The 15,370-nt window shown below is 47.6% G+C and overlaps 7 protein-coding genes across 7 annotated transcripts; 4 read left to right on the forward strand and 3 right to left on the reverse strand.

Moving 5' to 3' along the window:
- Positions 1 to 15: 15 nt before the first annotated feature.
- UREG_05684 (uncharacterized protein) lies at positions 16 to 1,101 on the reverse strand (the record flags this gene model as incomplete). The annotated part of the gene is made up of 1 exon (XM_002584949.1): positions 16 to 1,101. One exon carries the CDS (start codon positions 1,099 to 1,101, stop codon positions 16 to 18), a length of 1,086 nt encoding a protein of 361 aa, XP_002584995.1.
- A 652-nt stretch (positions 1,102 to 1,753) lies between these two features.
- Positions 1,754 to 2,588, forward strand: UREG_05685 (uncharacterized protein; the record flags this gene model as incomplete). Its single annotated transcript, XM_002584950.1, has 3 exons — positions 1,754 to 1,795; positions 1,862 to 2,326; positions 2,466 to 2,588. 3 exons carry the CDS (start codon positions 1,754 to 1,756, stop codon positions 2,586 to 2,588), a joined length of 630 nt encoding a protein of 209 aa, XP_002584996.1.
- Positions 2,589 to 3,937: 1,349 nt separating this feature from the next.
- UREG_05686 (uncharacterized protein) lies at positions 3,938 to 5,093 on the reverse strand (the record flags this gene model as incomplete). Its single annotated transcript, XM_002584951.1, has 2 exons — positions 3,938 to 4,865; positions 4,999 to 5,093. The coding sequence occupies 2 exons, from the start codon at positions 5,091 to 5,093 to the stop codon at positions 3,938 to 3,940; spliced, it is 1,023 nt and encodes a 340-aa protein (XP_002584997.1).
- Positions 5,094 to 6,320: 1,227 nt separating this feature from the next.
- UREG_05687 (uncharacterized protein) lies at positions 6,321 to 6,825 on the reverse strand (the record flags this gene model as incomplete). The annotated part of the gene is made up of 2 exons (XM_002584952.1): positions 6,321 to 6,588; positions 6,650 to 6,825. The coding sequence occupies 2 exons, from the start codon at positions 6,823 to 6,825 to the stop codon at positions 6,321 to 6,323; spliced, it is 444 nt and encodes a 147-aa protein (XP_002584998.1).
- A 761-nt stretch (positions 6,826 to 7,586) lies between these two features.
- UREG_05688 (uncharacterized protein) lies at positions 7,587 to 11,699 on the forward strand (the record flags this gene model as incomplete). The annotated part of the gene is made up of 3 exons (XM_002584953.1): positions 7,587 to 7,790; positions 7,947 to 11,373; positions 11,437 to 11,699. The coding sequence occupies 3 exons, from the start codon at positions 7,587 to 7,589 to the stop codon at positions 11,697 to 11,699; spliced, it is 3,894 nt and encodes a 1,297-aa protein (XP_002584999.1).
- A 513-nt stretch (positions 11,700 to 12,212) lies between these two features.
- UREG_05689 (uncharacterized protein) lies at positions 12,213 to 13,223 on the forward strand (the record flags this gene model as incomplete). Its single annotated transcript, XM_002584954.1, has 2 exons — positions 12,213 to 12,858; positions 12,916 to 13,223. The coding sequence occupies 2 exons, from the start codon at positions 12,213 to 12,215 to the stop codon at positions 13,221 to 13,223; spliced, it is 954 nt and encodes a 317-aa protein (XP_002585000.1).
- A 400-nt stretch (positions 13,224 to 13,623) lies between these two features.
- UREG_05690 (delta-aminolevulinic acid dehydratase) lies at positions 13,624 to 14,812 on the forward strand (the record flags this gene model as incomplete). Its single annotated transcript, XM_002584955.1, has 2 exons — positions 13,624 to 13,836; positions 13,904 to 14,812. The coding sequence occupies 2 exons, from the start codon at positions 13,624 to 13,626 to the stop codon at positions 14,810 to 14,812; spliced, it is 1,122 nt and encodes a 373-aa protein (XP_002585001.1).
- Between the last annotated feature and the right edge of the window lie 558 nt (positions 14,813 to 15,370).

Here is a 15,370-nt window from a genome sequence, read left to right on the forward strand (position 1 = left end):
GCGACTTTGAAGCCCTTAGAACGGATGACCGTAGACAACCCGCATAGCCTCCTTCTTATAGAGACAAAAAACATTTATGCTGTCGCTACTGTTATCTTTCCCCTGGTATTTTCGAATCACTTCCAGCAAGCGGCCGTCCTTTTCATGGGGGTTTAAAACCTCCACAACCTGTTTGATCCGGTCATTCGCACGAATATCCGATGTTCTCTCTCCGATGGTGATAGTAACAGGATCTCTGGTGAATGTCGCCGCAAGGTTTTTCACGGAGTCAGGCCATGTTGCAGTGAACATAATGGTTTGTCGTTTGCGGGCTGAAGGCATCGTTCCAATGATATCCCGGATATCCTGCTCAAAACCCTTATCCAACATCCTGTCCGCCTCATCTAACACTAGGTATTTAACCTTGCTCAAATCTATTCCCTGTTCGCTTTGGAAGTCCTTAAGCCTTCCCGGCGTTGCGACGATAATCGACGCATTCCGAGCTTCTCGACGTTGTTGGTCTTTTGGGGCTCCTCCATATATACATGCGATGCCCACGTCTACAGAAGATGTGAACTTCAAAAGTTGATCGTAAATTTGCATTGCAAGCTCTCTTGTGGGTGTAATTATGACAGCAGATAGCCTACGGGACTTCCGAGAACTATTCAACTCCAAAATTTTCCGCAGACATGGCAAGCCAAACGCAAGCGTTTTCCCACTTCCCGTTTCCGCTACTCCTATCACATCTCGACCGGCGAAGGCCAATGGCCAAGAGACTGCCTGAATAGGAGTAGGTGCTGAGAACGCTTTGAGGGGACGGTACAGAGGTTCTGAGGGCTGAGGGAGAAACGAGAACGAGGTTATCGGACGTAATGGTTCGGCTTCGCCTTGATCGGCAATATCGATGGAGTTGGCCTTTAGATACTCATCGACAGTAGCTTGGGGAAGCGAATCGAGCTCCGGGTTTGGAATGTAGGGCGAAGTTGAATTCTTGACCGCGCTTGGTTCCAGGTTGTGACCCTGCCCGTTAGCAGCTAGCTTAGGGGTTGTCGACTCATTTTTCTTATTCTTTTTTCGCTTGGGTTCCGCATTGGACTCTATGGGGAGCGGCCGCTTTGCCATTTTTTCGGTGTCTGATGAAAAGCCAGTGCCTCGAGAAAACTCCCGTAGAGCACGGATCCATTCAACTGAAAAAAAAAATCCGAACTTTTTTGTAAAAACCAAGCCCTTAGTCAGCAGCCTGATCGATCTATGGAGTGGCACAGAGACATAACGCGCACGGGCAACGCGAAGGTTGGCGGCGAAATCATAATGAAGGGTAGCTCAGATCCGAGAGCTTCCACACTTTAAGCTTAAACCCCCCAGCGTCTTCATAGCTGCAATTCGATCATGACTGCGTACAGAGTATTGGGTTTTTATTTTAACATAAACCATTTGAGAAAATGAAGCTACGAGATGGGAGTTATCGCGTTTTCCAGCATCTTAGTGTCAGTCCTACACCGCGAACAGTCGGTTTGTTCCCATTCAGGCTCGCATCCTCGAAGCAATGGCAAGCACGACAAGTCAAGGATATTTACCGGAGAGAGGCGAATCTTAAAGGGCTGAAAAGTCGTGCGGCATTTAAACTAATCCAAGTGATTTTCCGTCTCTGATGCTTTGAGAAAATATCAAACTAATTTTTATAGATTAACGACCGGCATCATATTTTCAAAGCTGGACAGACAGTTGTCGATCTGGTATCAAATCCCGATGCTTTCAGGTGACGGGCTAGCTAATGCCATTTTCCAAGGGCTTCGCTCCCGGCTCCTGGTCTCAAGTCAGCTTTCCCACGAGCATTGTTATATAATTACTCCGTACTCAAATCCTAATATATATTAAATAGGTGGCAGTCGAGCTAACGCATCCAAACGGTCGCGTCCTTGGAATCGACATTATTCCCGCTCAGCCCCCCAAAGGAGTTTCCACAATTCAGGGTAATTTTCTTTCCCCCCGAGTTCAGGCATATGTGCGAGAATTCCTTCGGAATCCCGAACGGGGTAGACCACGCAGGGAAAATTGTATACCTACCTCGAACCGTGAACAACCCACGGTGAAGAATGAAGTAGAGGGTTTCGAGCCAGGGTATATTGACCGAGAAAGAGGCAAAAGCGAACTCATCACGGAGGAACCTTGCGTTGACGATACATCACCGATGTTTGGCAACGATGGAACTGTTGATGTTGTTCTAAGTGATATGTCTGCTCCCTGGCAGCCAACCACCGGTTTTTGGAAAAGAAGTCTTAATGACCCGTATCATAGGATGTTGAATACGAGCGGTCTCAATGTTCGAGACCACTCCGGGAGTATGGTACGTGTAACGATGTTCATCTCTGGGTAAAAAGTTCGGGATTTAGCTAACAGCAGTTTAGGATTTATGTAGTGCCGCACTGAATTTCAGTTTTGACGTTTTGAGGCCCGGAGGGCATCTTATTTGCAAATTTTACCAGGGTTCGGAGGACCAACTGTTGGAGAATCGTCTACGATCGCTTTTTCAAAAGGTATACAGGGAGAAGCCTGATTCATCGCGCAAGGTTGGACCCTCGATCCCATTTATACATGTTCTAGACTAAAAAGAGTAATAGGAGTCTAAGGAAGCGTATTTTATTGGCCTGAAACGAAAGAAAGATGCTGTCAAATCTGATGTTTTTCCTTGAGAATTGTGGTACTGCCGGGAGACGTCTGTCTAGGGACACCACACCTAAACAGGATACGGCCAGTGCCGTACATAGCCTTACATACAACTTACTATGGGGAGGTATGGGCATCTCACTCCCTCCATATCCTTCACCTTCCTCATCCTCAACTCGAGGTTTTCTTGCCACAGTGAAAAAGCATCATAGGCTGAGTGTTCCCACTCTCTACAAGGGGACCACTGTACACTGCATGCTGGGTGCGATCCACCTTAGCTACCCCTGACACTAGGGTGTCCTGCTTCTTACACTATTGTTGCTGGCGGGCATCCATTTGGAGGTTGTGTTCCATTCACTTCATATGTTACATCCCAGCAGGGTGGCCATTTGCCTTTATGTTGCTGGTGTGGAAGTCCCTGTGAATTGAGCCTCCAACTGGTTCTAGTACAAGTTGGTGGCGACAGCGAAGTCAATTGAATGCAGCAGGAGTGAGATGGGGATGCCCATACCTCCCCATAGTAATTTGTATGTAAGGCTATGTACGGCACTAATCATATCTGAATTTAGATGTGGTGTCCCTAGACAGACCTTGCCGCGAGTTATCGACAAGACAAACGCTATTGGTATCGAATAAATACTCGATACTCGGGATATCATCTCGCCCGCCGCCTTTTTAGATACCGTATCAAGAAGGTCGCCGGCGCACGTATGTCGAATGGGTTTGGGGCCCAAGTCATCTACATACGCCCCTTCTAGATCGCTTTTGTAGGCTATATTCGATTGATGCTTTTATTTCTAACTAGCATCTGAGAAAGCTCCGTATTAAGGAATTCGTTTTGAATTATGCCCCCTGGCGCCCTTAAAGCTCTTAAAATCGATGTCTGTTCTTCATTGAATGCTTCCTATTCCGAACGGGTCAACAATGTTGATAGAGCGCATGATACATCACCAAATTACTACATACCAAAGTCCAAAGCATATTGCTGGATCGCACAAGGTTCACGTCAAAGCCGTATTTTGGAAATAAAACCGACGAATCGAAATGATTGTAAAACTCCGCGTTTGAAGGATGAACTTTCGCAAGTAGAACATCCGGCAATGTCAGTTTATGAGGTTTTGCGTTCAGGAAACGAGAACACTGAAACGGGCATAACTGAAAACGAGAGTGTGACCATTTAGTTTATTGAAATCAGCGGATATTGGTTATCTTTCAAAGAAGAGAGAGCTCATCGCGAAATTTTACACAGTTTATAGAGGCTGTCGAGCTCGTTTGACAACAGGACCCTAAATTATACGGGCCTTGTTTGGCGTTTCAAAGGTGAGAACTGCAGTGTTTGCATTCCTTGCTTGTGACCATCCCGAGATTCGATTCCTTGGAAATTTCGGTAATTTCCAAGGTCGTCCCCTGAGTCAAATACATTTCCCTCACGTTTCGAGCCGAGAACTCGGCGTTTCTTCAAAGCACCTCGCTGTTGCTCTGTAAGAGTCGACTGCGACGGTTCGTCAACTACCTGTGAAGCTGAGGTCTTTCTAGGTTGGGTCTTCCGCTTATTTAACACCCGGTAACTATCATGCTTATTTTGTGTGAGCTTCCCTGTAAGTGTTTTGGTTGATGGGGGAATCGCCTCGTTTCCGGGAGGCCTAAGATTCGTAGGAGAATGGGACTCTGCGTTACTTAATTTAATTGACCTTGGAGCCAAAGCTCGAGTCTCAAACACAGGGCTATCCTCGGGTTCTTCGGAACTTATATCGGGGGCCTCGTCGGTATTCGCTCGATTGAGGAAAGGCGTTACAGAAAACGAGGATATATCGCCCAGAAGTGCTGACGCTTTCTTACGTTTTTGGGGCAAGTTTGCGGCACCTGGAGTTGCGATTGTCATTTTGTGTCGGAAGTGGGTTAGATTTGGTATATCCTCCCCACCCTTGAGCACTCTCACATCGGCCACATCTTCTTGACGCTCAAACGTAGAATCATGCGGGATTGTTCTTGTTTTTTGATTTGCGACTTTCAGCTTGGACTTGAGTTCATTTACCTCATTTTCAGCTAGTGTGCGTCTATCAATTTCCGACTTTAGCTTTTCCGTAATGGCCGCTTGTTGAGAAGCTTGCTGCGAACGCAGCTGTGACATTTCCAGTTTCATACTCGAGTTTTCTCGCATTAGGGACAGTTTTTCGGTCTGAAGTTTAGCCACGCTTGCCGACGTCGCTTCTAAAGAGCTGTTTTTCTCCTGTGCAAGAGTTAACGCTGAAGAGGAGAAAAACTAATAAAAAGGAAACTCGCCTTGAGTAAGTTGATCTGTCGAGATGTAGCTTGAAGCCTAGCTTGAAGCTGAATGAGCGCAGCTTGTACAGCTTGTAGTTGTTGTTCCGAATGACAAAGCCGCGCTTCTGTATGCTGGAGCTTGTTCGTCGTAGACTCGATTTTTTCGGATAACCGTTCTCCATCATCCTCCGATAGCCTCTTAGATATATTCAATAAACGGCAATCTTCTCGAAAAATAAGAGTAGCAGTTCGAGCAAGAGTTTGTTCATATTCCAGTTCAAGTTTCAAAACAGAGGGCGGAACCGTGAGCTACTAGGTGATCACAAATCAGCCAAACAGAAATCCAAGGTCGCCTGAATGCTGACATTTTTACCTCATCTTGGCTATGGCCACTTTTTTCTAGCTGCACCATGTCTATAACGATTGAATGGTTCTTACACGGCCAAAGTCCTTGTTCTGGGCAAGTGGTAATGACCTCTTTAATTCAGTCATAGACAATATTTTCGGGCTTCAAAAGAAATAGGCTGGTTAGTTAGTGTCTTTTGTTGCTCTTTGGCTCATGTTGTTTTTGTGCCAAACATATCTTGATCAATAGAAAGAGTGCCTATTCTGAACACCAATATGTACTGAGTACGGAGTAGACATGCAATCAAATAAATTAAAGCTGTGAAGTGAATTGACTCCTGTGTTCTAAGCTGTCTGGTTAATTTAACTTAGTTAACTAACTAATGGGTTAACTAGCTACTTAACTAGTCAGCTAATAATGGGTTAGTTAGTTAAGTTAAGTCACTACTCCGTAACTACTCTGTAGTTAAACTGGCTAGTTAACTAGTGGACCAAGTTAGTCAACTAGTTTCTAACTAGTTAGTTAGTGATGTCACTCCTGTGAAACACTTTCGATGCACGAGCCGAGTACTCCGTATCCGTATACTCCGTAGCAAACTAACAAACGGGTCTGAGGAGCCGGACGATCTCGAGATGTTCGAACTACGGAGTAGAGAGTATTAATGCCCATTTATCTTTGACCCATATTTCATACACCAAGTTCTCTAATAATATTTCCGGAGGAGCTTGTCATGCAGCAGAAGATCAATCTCTGGTTGAGCTTACGACTTGATAACTCACCCTTGTCCAATTGTCAACCTTACTCTTCATCTTCGCCTACCCACGCAGGCACCCAAAAAAGCCGAAGACGTGGTTAGCCGATAAGCACGTTGAACCATATCATCCTTGATTAAAAAAGGAAATATTGAAAAGAATATGAATTGAAACGTTGATCTAGGAGATATCAGAGCTGAGCGGGTAGTTGGATCATTTCCCCAGTGATTGAAGCTGCTAAAAATGGGAATCACAACAGCCATGACACAACCTACGCTTTTACATACGAGGAAAGGTAGTGCCTTATTCATTTATGACGCCTTTGCCTTCTTAATCTCCGAGTTCAATCCCCCGACTTCGTTAGCATTTGCCTCTGAGTTGTTGCTCCTTGCGTTTGCATTTTCAGCATCCAACTCTTTATCTGGGTCGTTGATATCTTCTTCTTCGAAAACCGGGTCATGTTCAACGGCCTCAAACTTGGTCTTAAAGTCTTCAAGCCCTTGATTGCTACTGTTAGATCGACGACGGGCGTTTGCGAAGGTATAGCCGTAATCATGCACCTCTTCCCCTTCTCGACCCCTTTGGTAATGCGGGAATATCAGTCATTGTAACCGAGTCTCCTGGATATGACAAGCCTCACCAATTGGCCTTCCCACCACCGTCCTTCTTTGTCTTCTTCGGGTCAGCATCGAGAAAGCCGCTTTTTGCGAAGTAACGAGGCAAGGGTTCTTCCCCTGAGTGGTCGCGATCGTTAAGCTTGTGGGATCGAGTCACTGTTAGAGGGAAGGGAATGTTAGTGAAAGAGCAACCTGACATGTTACCGACCGGTTTAAGCAGTGCTAAGTGAAGGAACTTACTTGTAGATAAGAATAACTCTGGAATTGTGCAGCTGTCCTGGATAAGCACGCGATAGTAAAAACAATGACTGTAGCTGATGAGCTGCGAGAGTCCAAGTGACTTGACGTTGCAAGGACATGAAACGGATGGAAGGTTGCTTTTATCAAGCTGCAAGAGATGAGATCATGACATTATGGTGATCATTCTTTGCATGAAAGGCTACAATAATTCAACCCAGTCCGGAAGAGAGAACTACATAGAGCTTGAGGGGCCGTCCAGTCTCAGCTCCTGCCGTGAGCCAACCCCGCAAATGCACCAGACTTGGCATTGATCAATGGGCTGACATGACAATTCAGTTACTATGGGGCTGACTGATTGGTTCCAATCTTGTGGTCGCGTGACGGCCTGTCTGTTTTGTATTTAAGTTTAAAATACGGCGCTACATATGTCGTCCACTGGGTATACTCCATACCTTGTTACAGACTGTTTGGTATGTTTCAGATTACAAGATTTCAAGACAAGAACATGGACTGCGGAGTACTACAGCATCAAACTGACATTTTCTACGGAAGACCTCAACAGCTTGGCTAAGCTAACTAGTTAACCAATTATATGCAAAGAACGACTGCTGCTTCCCTTAACTCAAAACCCTAACATGACTTAATGAGATTGTTTATGAGGGAACAGAGATGAAGCTGAGATTTAATTGCCAGTGATCAGTGCTATCTCTGCTTTTTAACATGTTTTCCACAAGCACCCCGGGTCAATTCCAGCTAGCTCCCAGAAATCCTCGCCGACGACAACGAGCTCCGGATGATGCAGCCAATCCTCCGAACGCGAAAAGGCAGAGGTCGATACAACGCGACGATGCATTCGATGTCGTAAACGGCAAGGAACGGAGCGAAGCTAAACCCGGTTTTAAGGAATCGGAGGATGAAAGCGAAGTAGGACTTGGAGGATCAGCTCCGCTAAGTCTGAAGGACGTCCCTTTTCGGGGACCGAAGGAAGTGGATAGGCGTGATACTTTGATTTCGAATACTCTGGTAACTGGCAGATCAAGGGATGGATGTCTGGTTTAAGCTAATAGGGGATCTCTATAGGTAAACAACGAGCATTATTTTGTCCTTCATTTATCCTCGCTTCCAGCAAGGGTCAAAGAGGTTTTGAATGGTTGGTTCCGCCTTCAAAGATCATATTCATGCCATACCCTTCTAACTCCGCCAGTGCCTTTTCGGTGTGTCATTTCCCAAGAGACGAGATATTGCCTCGCCATCACCCAAAAAAGCGCGATTCTTTGGCCCTATCCGTCCTTCTCAACCTCCTTGGCTACAAATAGCGTTTCCGTGCTTCCGTTTTCCGAAACATCAGCTCCTTCGAGCGACACCTTGCCCTTCGGAACAGTTATATCTGCCTCAGCTCACCCAGAACCTGGTTTGATTGTCGTCGCGCCGTCGACCGGGGAAGTTTTCTTCTGGGAGACTATTTCGAATCCCACGATACTTGGGCGGATTAAGCGGAAACATAATAGTTTACAGAGCACAATTCCCGGCCTTCTTTCAGGCGAGCACGTCACAGAAATCGTCAATGTCGAGCCGGCCGGGATCATAGTTATATTATCCACAGGGCGGCTTTGCCAAGTTTCCATCCGAGATTCCCAGGGCAAAGCGGCCATCGACTTTCAATTCCTGAATAGCCCGTCACGGTCGCAAAGCGGCGGCCTACTCGGTGGGATTAGAAGTATTCTCTCAAGCACTGCCTGGAGGAGGAATATAGCTGCCGCCAAGGCTGGAAAATCACCTCGACGTGGATACCGTACGCTTGTAGTGGCGACGAATTCGGGGTCGATTGAAGCCTGGGATACCCATTGGAGTAGCGGCAGTGTTTTTAAAAGTCACGTCGACGTGGCAAAGCCGATCGGCCAAGCGTTGGAGAAATATGACATGTTCGCAAATGAACCTCACATTTCCTACCAGCTCATCGACTTCACAATTCGCGAAAATGACAATTCCATAGAACCGGATGGGGTGGAAGACAAATACTCACTTTGGGTTCTTTATTCTGTCACTCGACAGGAATTGAACTTCTACTTTGTTATTGAAGTAAGTATCCATGGCGCTCAAGTCACAATCGGGCGTGTACGCCAGATTCACTATGAACCAGTCATGCCACAACCCACGATTTCAAGAGTGCCGCGTATTTACGTCCCGGAACCCGAGCATACTGGGTTTGTTATCTTTGAGAATGGAATCGTCTTGCTGTCCTTAGTGCCGTTCGAAGAATCGCCATCTTCGCAGCTTTTGTTTGGTAACGAGATTCCCTCCCCATTCCAGGACTATATCAGATTTCGAGACGGAAACGGCTACTCTATCATTGGATGTGGGCTTGAAACCCCGAAATTCGGTCAAAATAGCCCATCTTGCGTTGTGATGGTTCAAAATTTCGGTTTGATCCGTATCTCCGTCCGCCCTCGACCAATATCTGGCAGTGACGTTGACGAGAGCAGGATAACGACTCAATCCCGACTTGAGCAAGTGGTGTTTTACGATACGAAACATAACCCTATTGATCTTACTTGCTATGAAGAACTCCATACGTCAGCGAGCGTGCTCGAGGACGCAGCTCTCAGACTTAGCGACGAGATTCTACAATCCAGCTCCAAATTTGTTTCCACGACAGTTCCAAGCTTAGACGAGCAAATGCAATTGCGCTCTGCAGCACTACGCTCGTTAGGAACTTATCTAAGCAACCAGCATGCACAGCTCTCCTATTCCGCAAAATGGACTCTTCTGTCGCAAGCGGAAAAGATGGCCGCTCATAGGGCAGTGTGGAAGGCCCAGGAATACATGTGTCGAAGCTCCAAAAATGGTGGGCACTATCTGGAATTCGTTTTAAAACACATGGGGGAAGAGTTTCGGACCCAACTCGACGCCAACTCAGGAGAAGATGACATTGTTCGACATTGGTTTATTCATGACACATGGCAAATGGAACTTATTATTCCTTGGATTTTACATCCCATGCAGGATGTTTCTGCCAAAGGTATTCGAGTGGACAGGCAGCTCATTTGGCGAATCTGGCAAGCAAGTGAACTTTCTTTGGCTGTTTTAGAAACGACATTCCGGTTTCGGGACGAAAATGCTGGTCTATATGGGCTTGAAAGTTCCCACCCGGACCCTGACTACCCTCTGATGCCTACTTATACTGAGCTTCCTGCTCTCTGGACAGCACTAAAAACCAATTACTCCGAAAGTGAACGACTACTTGACGCCGAATTGAACATTTGTCTCCAATGGATGAAGCAAACCGACCCCAAATCTCGACAGTCAGATCGGGAAACCTCCGAGATAATCGAGCGCATCAAAAAGAATGCTCCAAAAGCGTTCAAAGTGTTATGGCGGTTGTATATGGAACAACTTCATTGGTATACTTCCCAGGTTTCAACGGACGAACGGGATGCCGTAAAAGAGCTTCAGTCAACCTATCTTACGCACCGTAAACCCCATCTTTATAAGATAGCGGCGATGGGCTTACTGGAGGAGTCTATGACTCTAGCAGAAGATTTTCAGGATATGGACGCACTGGTAGAGCTGATAGTCGAGCTAGAAGATGAAGTTGGAAAGCGTCATCCGGCGGGAGCGGGAGACCCAGCGTATGATGCCGAAACAGAAGCTTGCCAGCTCAGAATTGACGGATATTTTCGAAAGTTCGGCGAAGCTTGGGCCACGCCATATTATACCCGACAAATACTAGCGGGCAATTCAGAAATGCTTCTGTCAGTGTCCTCGTATCAACCATACGTCACTCGTTTCTTACGTGCGCGACCGACTTATGCCAAGTTGAACTGGATGAATGAGGTCCTGGGAGAAAATGATTTTGGCAGGGCATCGCAATCACTAAACGATTTCGCGACCAACTATGAGCCAAATCTGTGGAGCAAACAAGTGGAGCTTGCCATTGGGAAACTCTCGCGGCTTGCCATGCTCGAAAGCTCCGAGCGACAGGATTTAAACCAACTTCAGGCGGATATCAAACGGTTCGATGATATCTCAGAACTTTCACGCATCCAAGAAACGTTATATGATCATATAGCACCCGCTATACATGGGGCAATTGACCAGAGCGCAGAAGTGCAATTAGCAAACGAACAATTCGCGAAAATCATTGTTCGTTCGAAACCGGCCCTTCGAGAAAGTCTTCAGCGTGGTTTGGCGAAGCTGGTCGCTAAACGCCCGGTTGAAGCAGACGAGATGATTGATATTCTGACGTTGATGGACCCTTGCGTGAATGAAGGGGCAGATGGTGACATTGTCGGCCATGAATTTAGCTTAGCATTGAAAGTCCTGAGCTTAAGTGATATCAGCCGTCAGGATCCCGATTATTGCGAGGTGCTTGAACGGATTATCTGGCGACGTTGCTTGATCCGGGATGACTGGCGTAGCATCAACAGCACCAGGCAGAAGGGAGGCGAAGAAATGGAATCTGCTGTCCAGTCGACCGCATTGTTTAAAACCCTGGAGGATCTAGAAGGTAGGACCTAGCAGCTATGCGTGAATAGGTATTTGTTTTCAGGTATACTTACGAATCTTCTAGGGTCTGTAAAAGGATCTGGAGCCTCCAACCGATTCTATGCGCCCCTAGACATTGCCCAATCGACTCCATTCCCTCACAGACTGGCCTCCCGACTCCTCCCAGAGCAACGAGCTCGTTTATCGGACGACCTTAACGAGGAAGCCAGCTTGCTCTCCGGCTACATTGAAGGGGGTGGGTTGGACGATTGGTTTTCATGGATTGTCGGTGTGGTCAAGAAGAGATCCTCAACACCGCGGAAAGAATCACAAGGCTCAACTCATTAAGCCCTCTCAGGTTGAGTGTGGCATGGATGTATTGTATGTGTATACAGTTCACGAACACGGAGACTGACTTTCTTCCTGCTTAATCATGAGTGCTGTCGTTTAGGACACACAGATCTAAGAGTGAAGGTATCAAAAGTTAGAGATGTCTTTGGGATACAACTAGTTTATTCACACAACCGCTCAAAGAAATCCATATGAGGCCTTTTAACTCCGTCCATGCTATTAAGACAATGATGCACCTTGATCGGTGGTTAGTTCGCTCGGAGGGTTAGTATCTGACTAACTAATGATTGCTCTGGAGCTTTCAATGTAACTAACTACCGCGGGGGCGAAAGCCATTAATAATCAGATAAATATCGCATTCAAAAGCCTTTTTTGTCTTCATTTTCTCATGTTCGACAAGATTTAAAGAATATCCAAGCAGACTCTCCAGGCTATTATCGCCAAAGGCCTTGATTCAGTGGGTTAAAGCGTCTTTTGCTGTGTACTCTGACGGAACTTCTGGGAAGCAACATGGAGCGCATGCTCTTTCTATCCCCTCCATCACTCGCCGCTCATCCAGAGAAGCTGAGTACGATACTTAGCGCTCATGCACAATATTCTACAGAACTCCAGATGCTCGATCGCTTAGCGGCCGGCCTTGTGTCGCTTCCTGAATCCACCTATGATATTGTCATGTTCTTAATAGATGCCGACTGTTTGAAAACAGGATCGACCCCGCGGATGAGCCGCGGGGTGATAGAATCAATTGTTCGCGCGCTCCGCCCCGGGGGGAAATTGAAAAGTGAGCATGGACTATTTGCATCTCCTGATTACCCGGACCGCACCGAGCTCGTCCTTGCGGGATTAGTATTTGATGACAATGGCGACCTCGTCAAACCAAACTTTGGCGCCCAAGATACTGTGCCGTTGAAACTAGGGAAGAAGAAGAAGGCGACGCCGGCGGCTTCGTCTGGTGATGGTGCGGAAGCCAACGGTGTAACTGTCAACATGCCAATAGCCACCGACTCTAAACGGAATGGGCAAGGCGCTGCTGTTCAGGGACTAGGATTCGTCGATTTCAGCGACGATTTGGACCTTCCTCCTGAAGATGACGACGAGCTGATTGATGAGGAGGCCCTGATGGATGAAGAGGATATGGGGCGACCGATCGTCCAACGTAAGTTTCTTGCCCGCCGCCATCTCCGAAGCAGCACTGACTCTTTTTCCGTCGCAGCTCCAGAATGCCGTCCAAAAGCCGGGAAGCGCCGAAGAGCCTGTAAAGACTGCACTTGTGGGCTTGCGGAAAGACTCCACGAAGAGGATACGGCAAAACGTGCGAATGCAGATGCTGCGTTGGAAACGCTGAAACTCGGTTCCAATGATTTGGCTGAGGTCGACTTCACGGTCCAAGGAAAAATGGGAAGCTGTGGCAATTGTGCCCTGGGGGATGCATTCCGATGCGACGGGTGTCCATATATTGGCCTTCCCCCGTTCAAGCCCGGCGAGGAAGTCAGGCTTCTGAGCAATGATGTACAGTTGTGAATCAATGAAATCTACCCGGGCTTGCATCGCGTCTTGAAAAAGCAATCGCGGATTCTTTAACTAGTTACATGCTAGACTTTTTCATTAGGTAGTTTTAATGAATTTGGTTTCAGCCGTGGTCTTGCTCGCTGCAAGTTCGAAAGTAGCCACAGCGGACTGCTATGTAGATTCGAGTAGCAGAGACGATAATCATCAGGGATCGCAACCACTGGGTGGCAGGGCGCGTCCTGGTGCCGACAAACTCACGAAATGGCGGCGGTCTGATTGGAGCGGAGATGCCGCGTGGGGACCAAAAGTTCCCGAGAAAATTCTCCCGTGAAATATCTCGTTGAACCATCGACTCGCCCCAGCTCTTGAGCAACTCAACCGACTTGCCCCTCTCACGCATCACAATCTCGCCATGTCTTTCTCGTCGCTCGTCCAGGACATTGCATACAGAGACTCTCATCCAGATGACCGCAGTTCGGTCGTGTCGAGGGGCGCGCCCACCCGGTCCCATGTAAGCACCGCCGCCACCAGCGTGAGCATTTCCGGGGATATCGCAAGCCAGTTGCATGCTGGCTACAGCCATCCGCTCAATCGCACCTGGCAAGCTGAGAGACAGTTAACGAAGGTGAGCTTTCCCTCTGCCCATCTGTGAGTCGAATCGAGGCTGACGAGGCTGGCATGTCGCGCTGTAGTCGATGCTGATCTATCCGCTCTTCATCACCGACGTCCCCGACGAAGAAACCCCCATTCCATCTTTGCCAAACCAATACCGTCGCGGAGTCAATCGCCTTGTTCCCTTCCTTACCCCGCTTATAAACAAGGGTCTCCGCTCGGTCATCCTCTTCGGAGTGCCCCTTGCCCCCAACGCAAAGGACGCTCTAGGCACCTCGGCCGACGACCCGGCTGGCCCGGTCATCCAAGCCATCCGCCTTCTTCGCACACACTTCCCTCGACTCTACATCGTCACCGACGTCTGCCTCTGCGAATACACATCCCATGGCCACTGCGGCATCCTCCGGGAAGATGGCACATTGAACAATGCCCTCTCGATTGACCGGATCTCTGACGTCGCACTCGCATACGCTGAAGCCGGCGCTCATTGCGTCGCGCCCTCCGATATGAACGACGGCCGAGTCAGGGCCATCAAGCTCAAACTGATCGAAGCCGGCATCGCCCATCGCGTGCTCCTCATGTCATACAGCGCTAAATTCAGCGGCTGTCTGTACGGACCCTTCCGCGACGCTGCGGGCTCTACTCCGTCGTTTGGCGACCGCAGATGCTACCAGCTACCTCCTGGGGGCCGAGGTCTAGCCCGCCGCGCCATCCAGAGGGATATTGCCGAGGGCGCCGACATCATCATGGTGAAACCGGCGAGCAGTTACCTTGATATCATCAGCGATGCCAAGGAGCTGGCTAAAGATATGCCCATTGCTGCATACCAGGTCAGTGGCGAGTTTGCCATGATCCACGCCGGTGCAAAGGCTGGTGTATTTGACTTGAAGACGATGGCAATAGAAAGCACAGAGGGTATACTCCGCGCCGGCGCTGGCATTGTCGTGAGCTACTTTGCCCCCGAGTTTTTGGACTGGCTCAGTTCCTAGACTGGATCATGAGATGATGAATTATTTTCGGTGTAAATCTCCTTGGAGCTCTTTAGATTTCTCCCTTCCATGCTATTTGTTTATTACAAGGTACCCTCATAAACGTATTCCACATTTGTATTTACGACCGTCTAGATTTGAAATGTCAGCCTCAATTTCGGCCATGCCCTTTTTACATTCCATCCTAGCTCGTCATGCAAAGATACTAGAGGTACTGCATAACAGCTGCCCTTGAGGTACAAGTCTATTGAATTGGACTCTTTTGCACGCAATCAACATATCCTTAAAACGAGAATTCGGCTACAAGATTATGATATGCCAGATAAAAACAATTTATCATCTATAGGATTTTGCGCGGAAACAGATCAAAATGCCACCCACAAGAACTGCAGTAAATAGATAAACGAATACTAACTAGCCCCAATGGTCAATAGATCTAGTTTGTAACATGTGTGTACGTGTAATTAGTAAAACATTGATTGATACTTTTTACACATAATTCATACATGCCGCAATCCGGGACCAGCCCTCCCATAACAACACAAACAAAAGGCAAAT

This window comes from Uncinocarpus reesii, genomic scaffold (assembly GCF_000003515.1).
Source record: "Uncinocarpus reesii 1704 scaffold_3 genomic scaffold, whole genome shotgun sequence".
In the NCBI taxonomy this organism is placed as follows: Eukaryota; Fungi; Ascomycota; class Eurotiomycetes; order Onygenales; family Onygenaceae; genus Uncinocarpus; species Uncinocarpus reesii.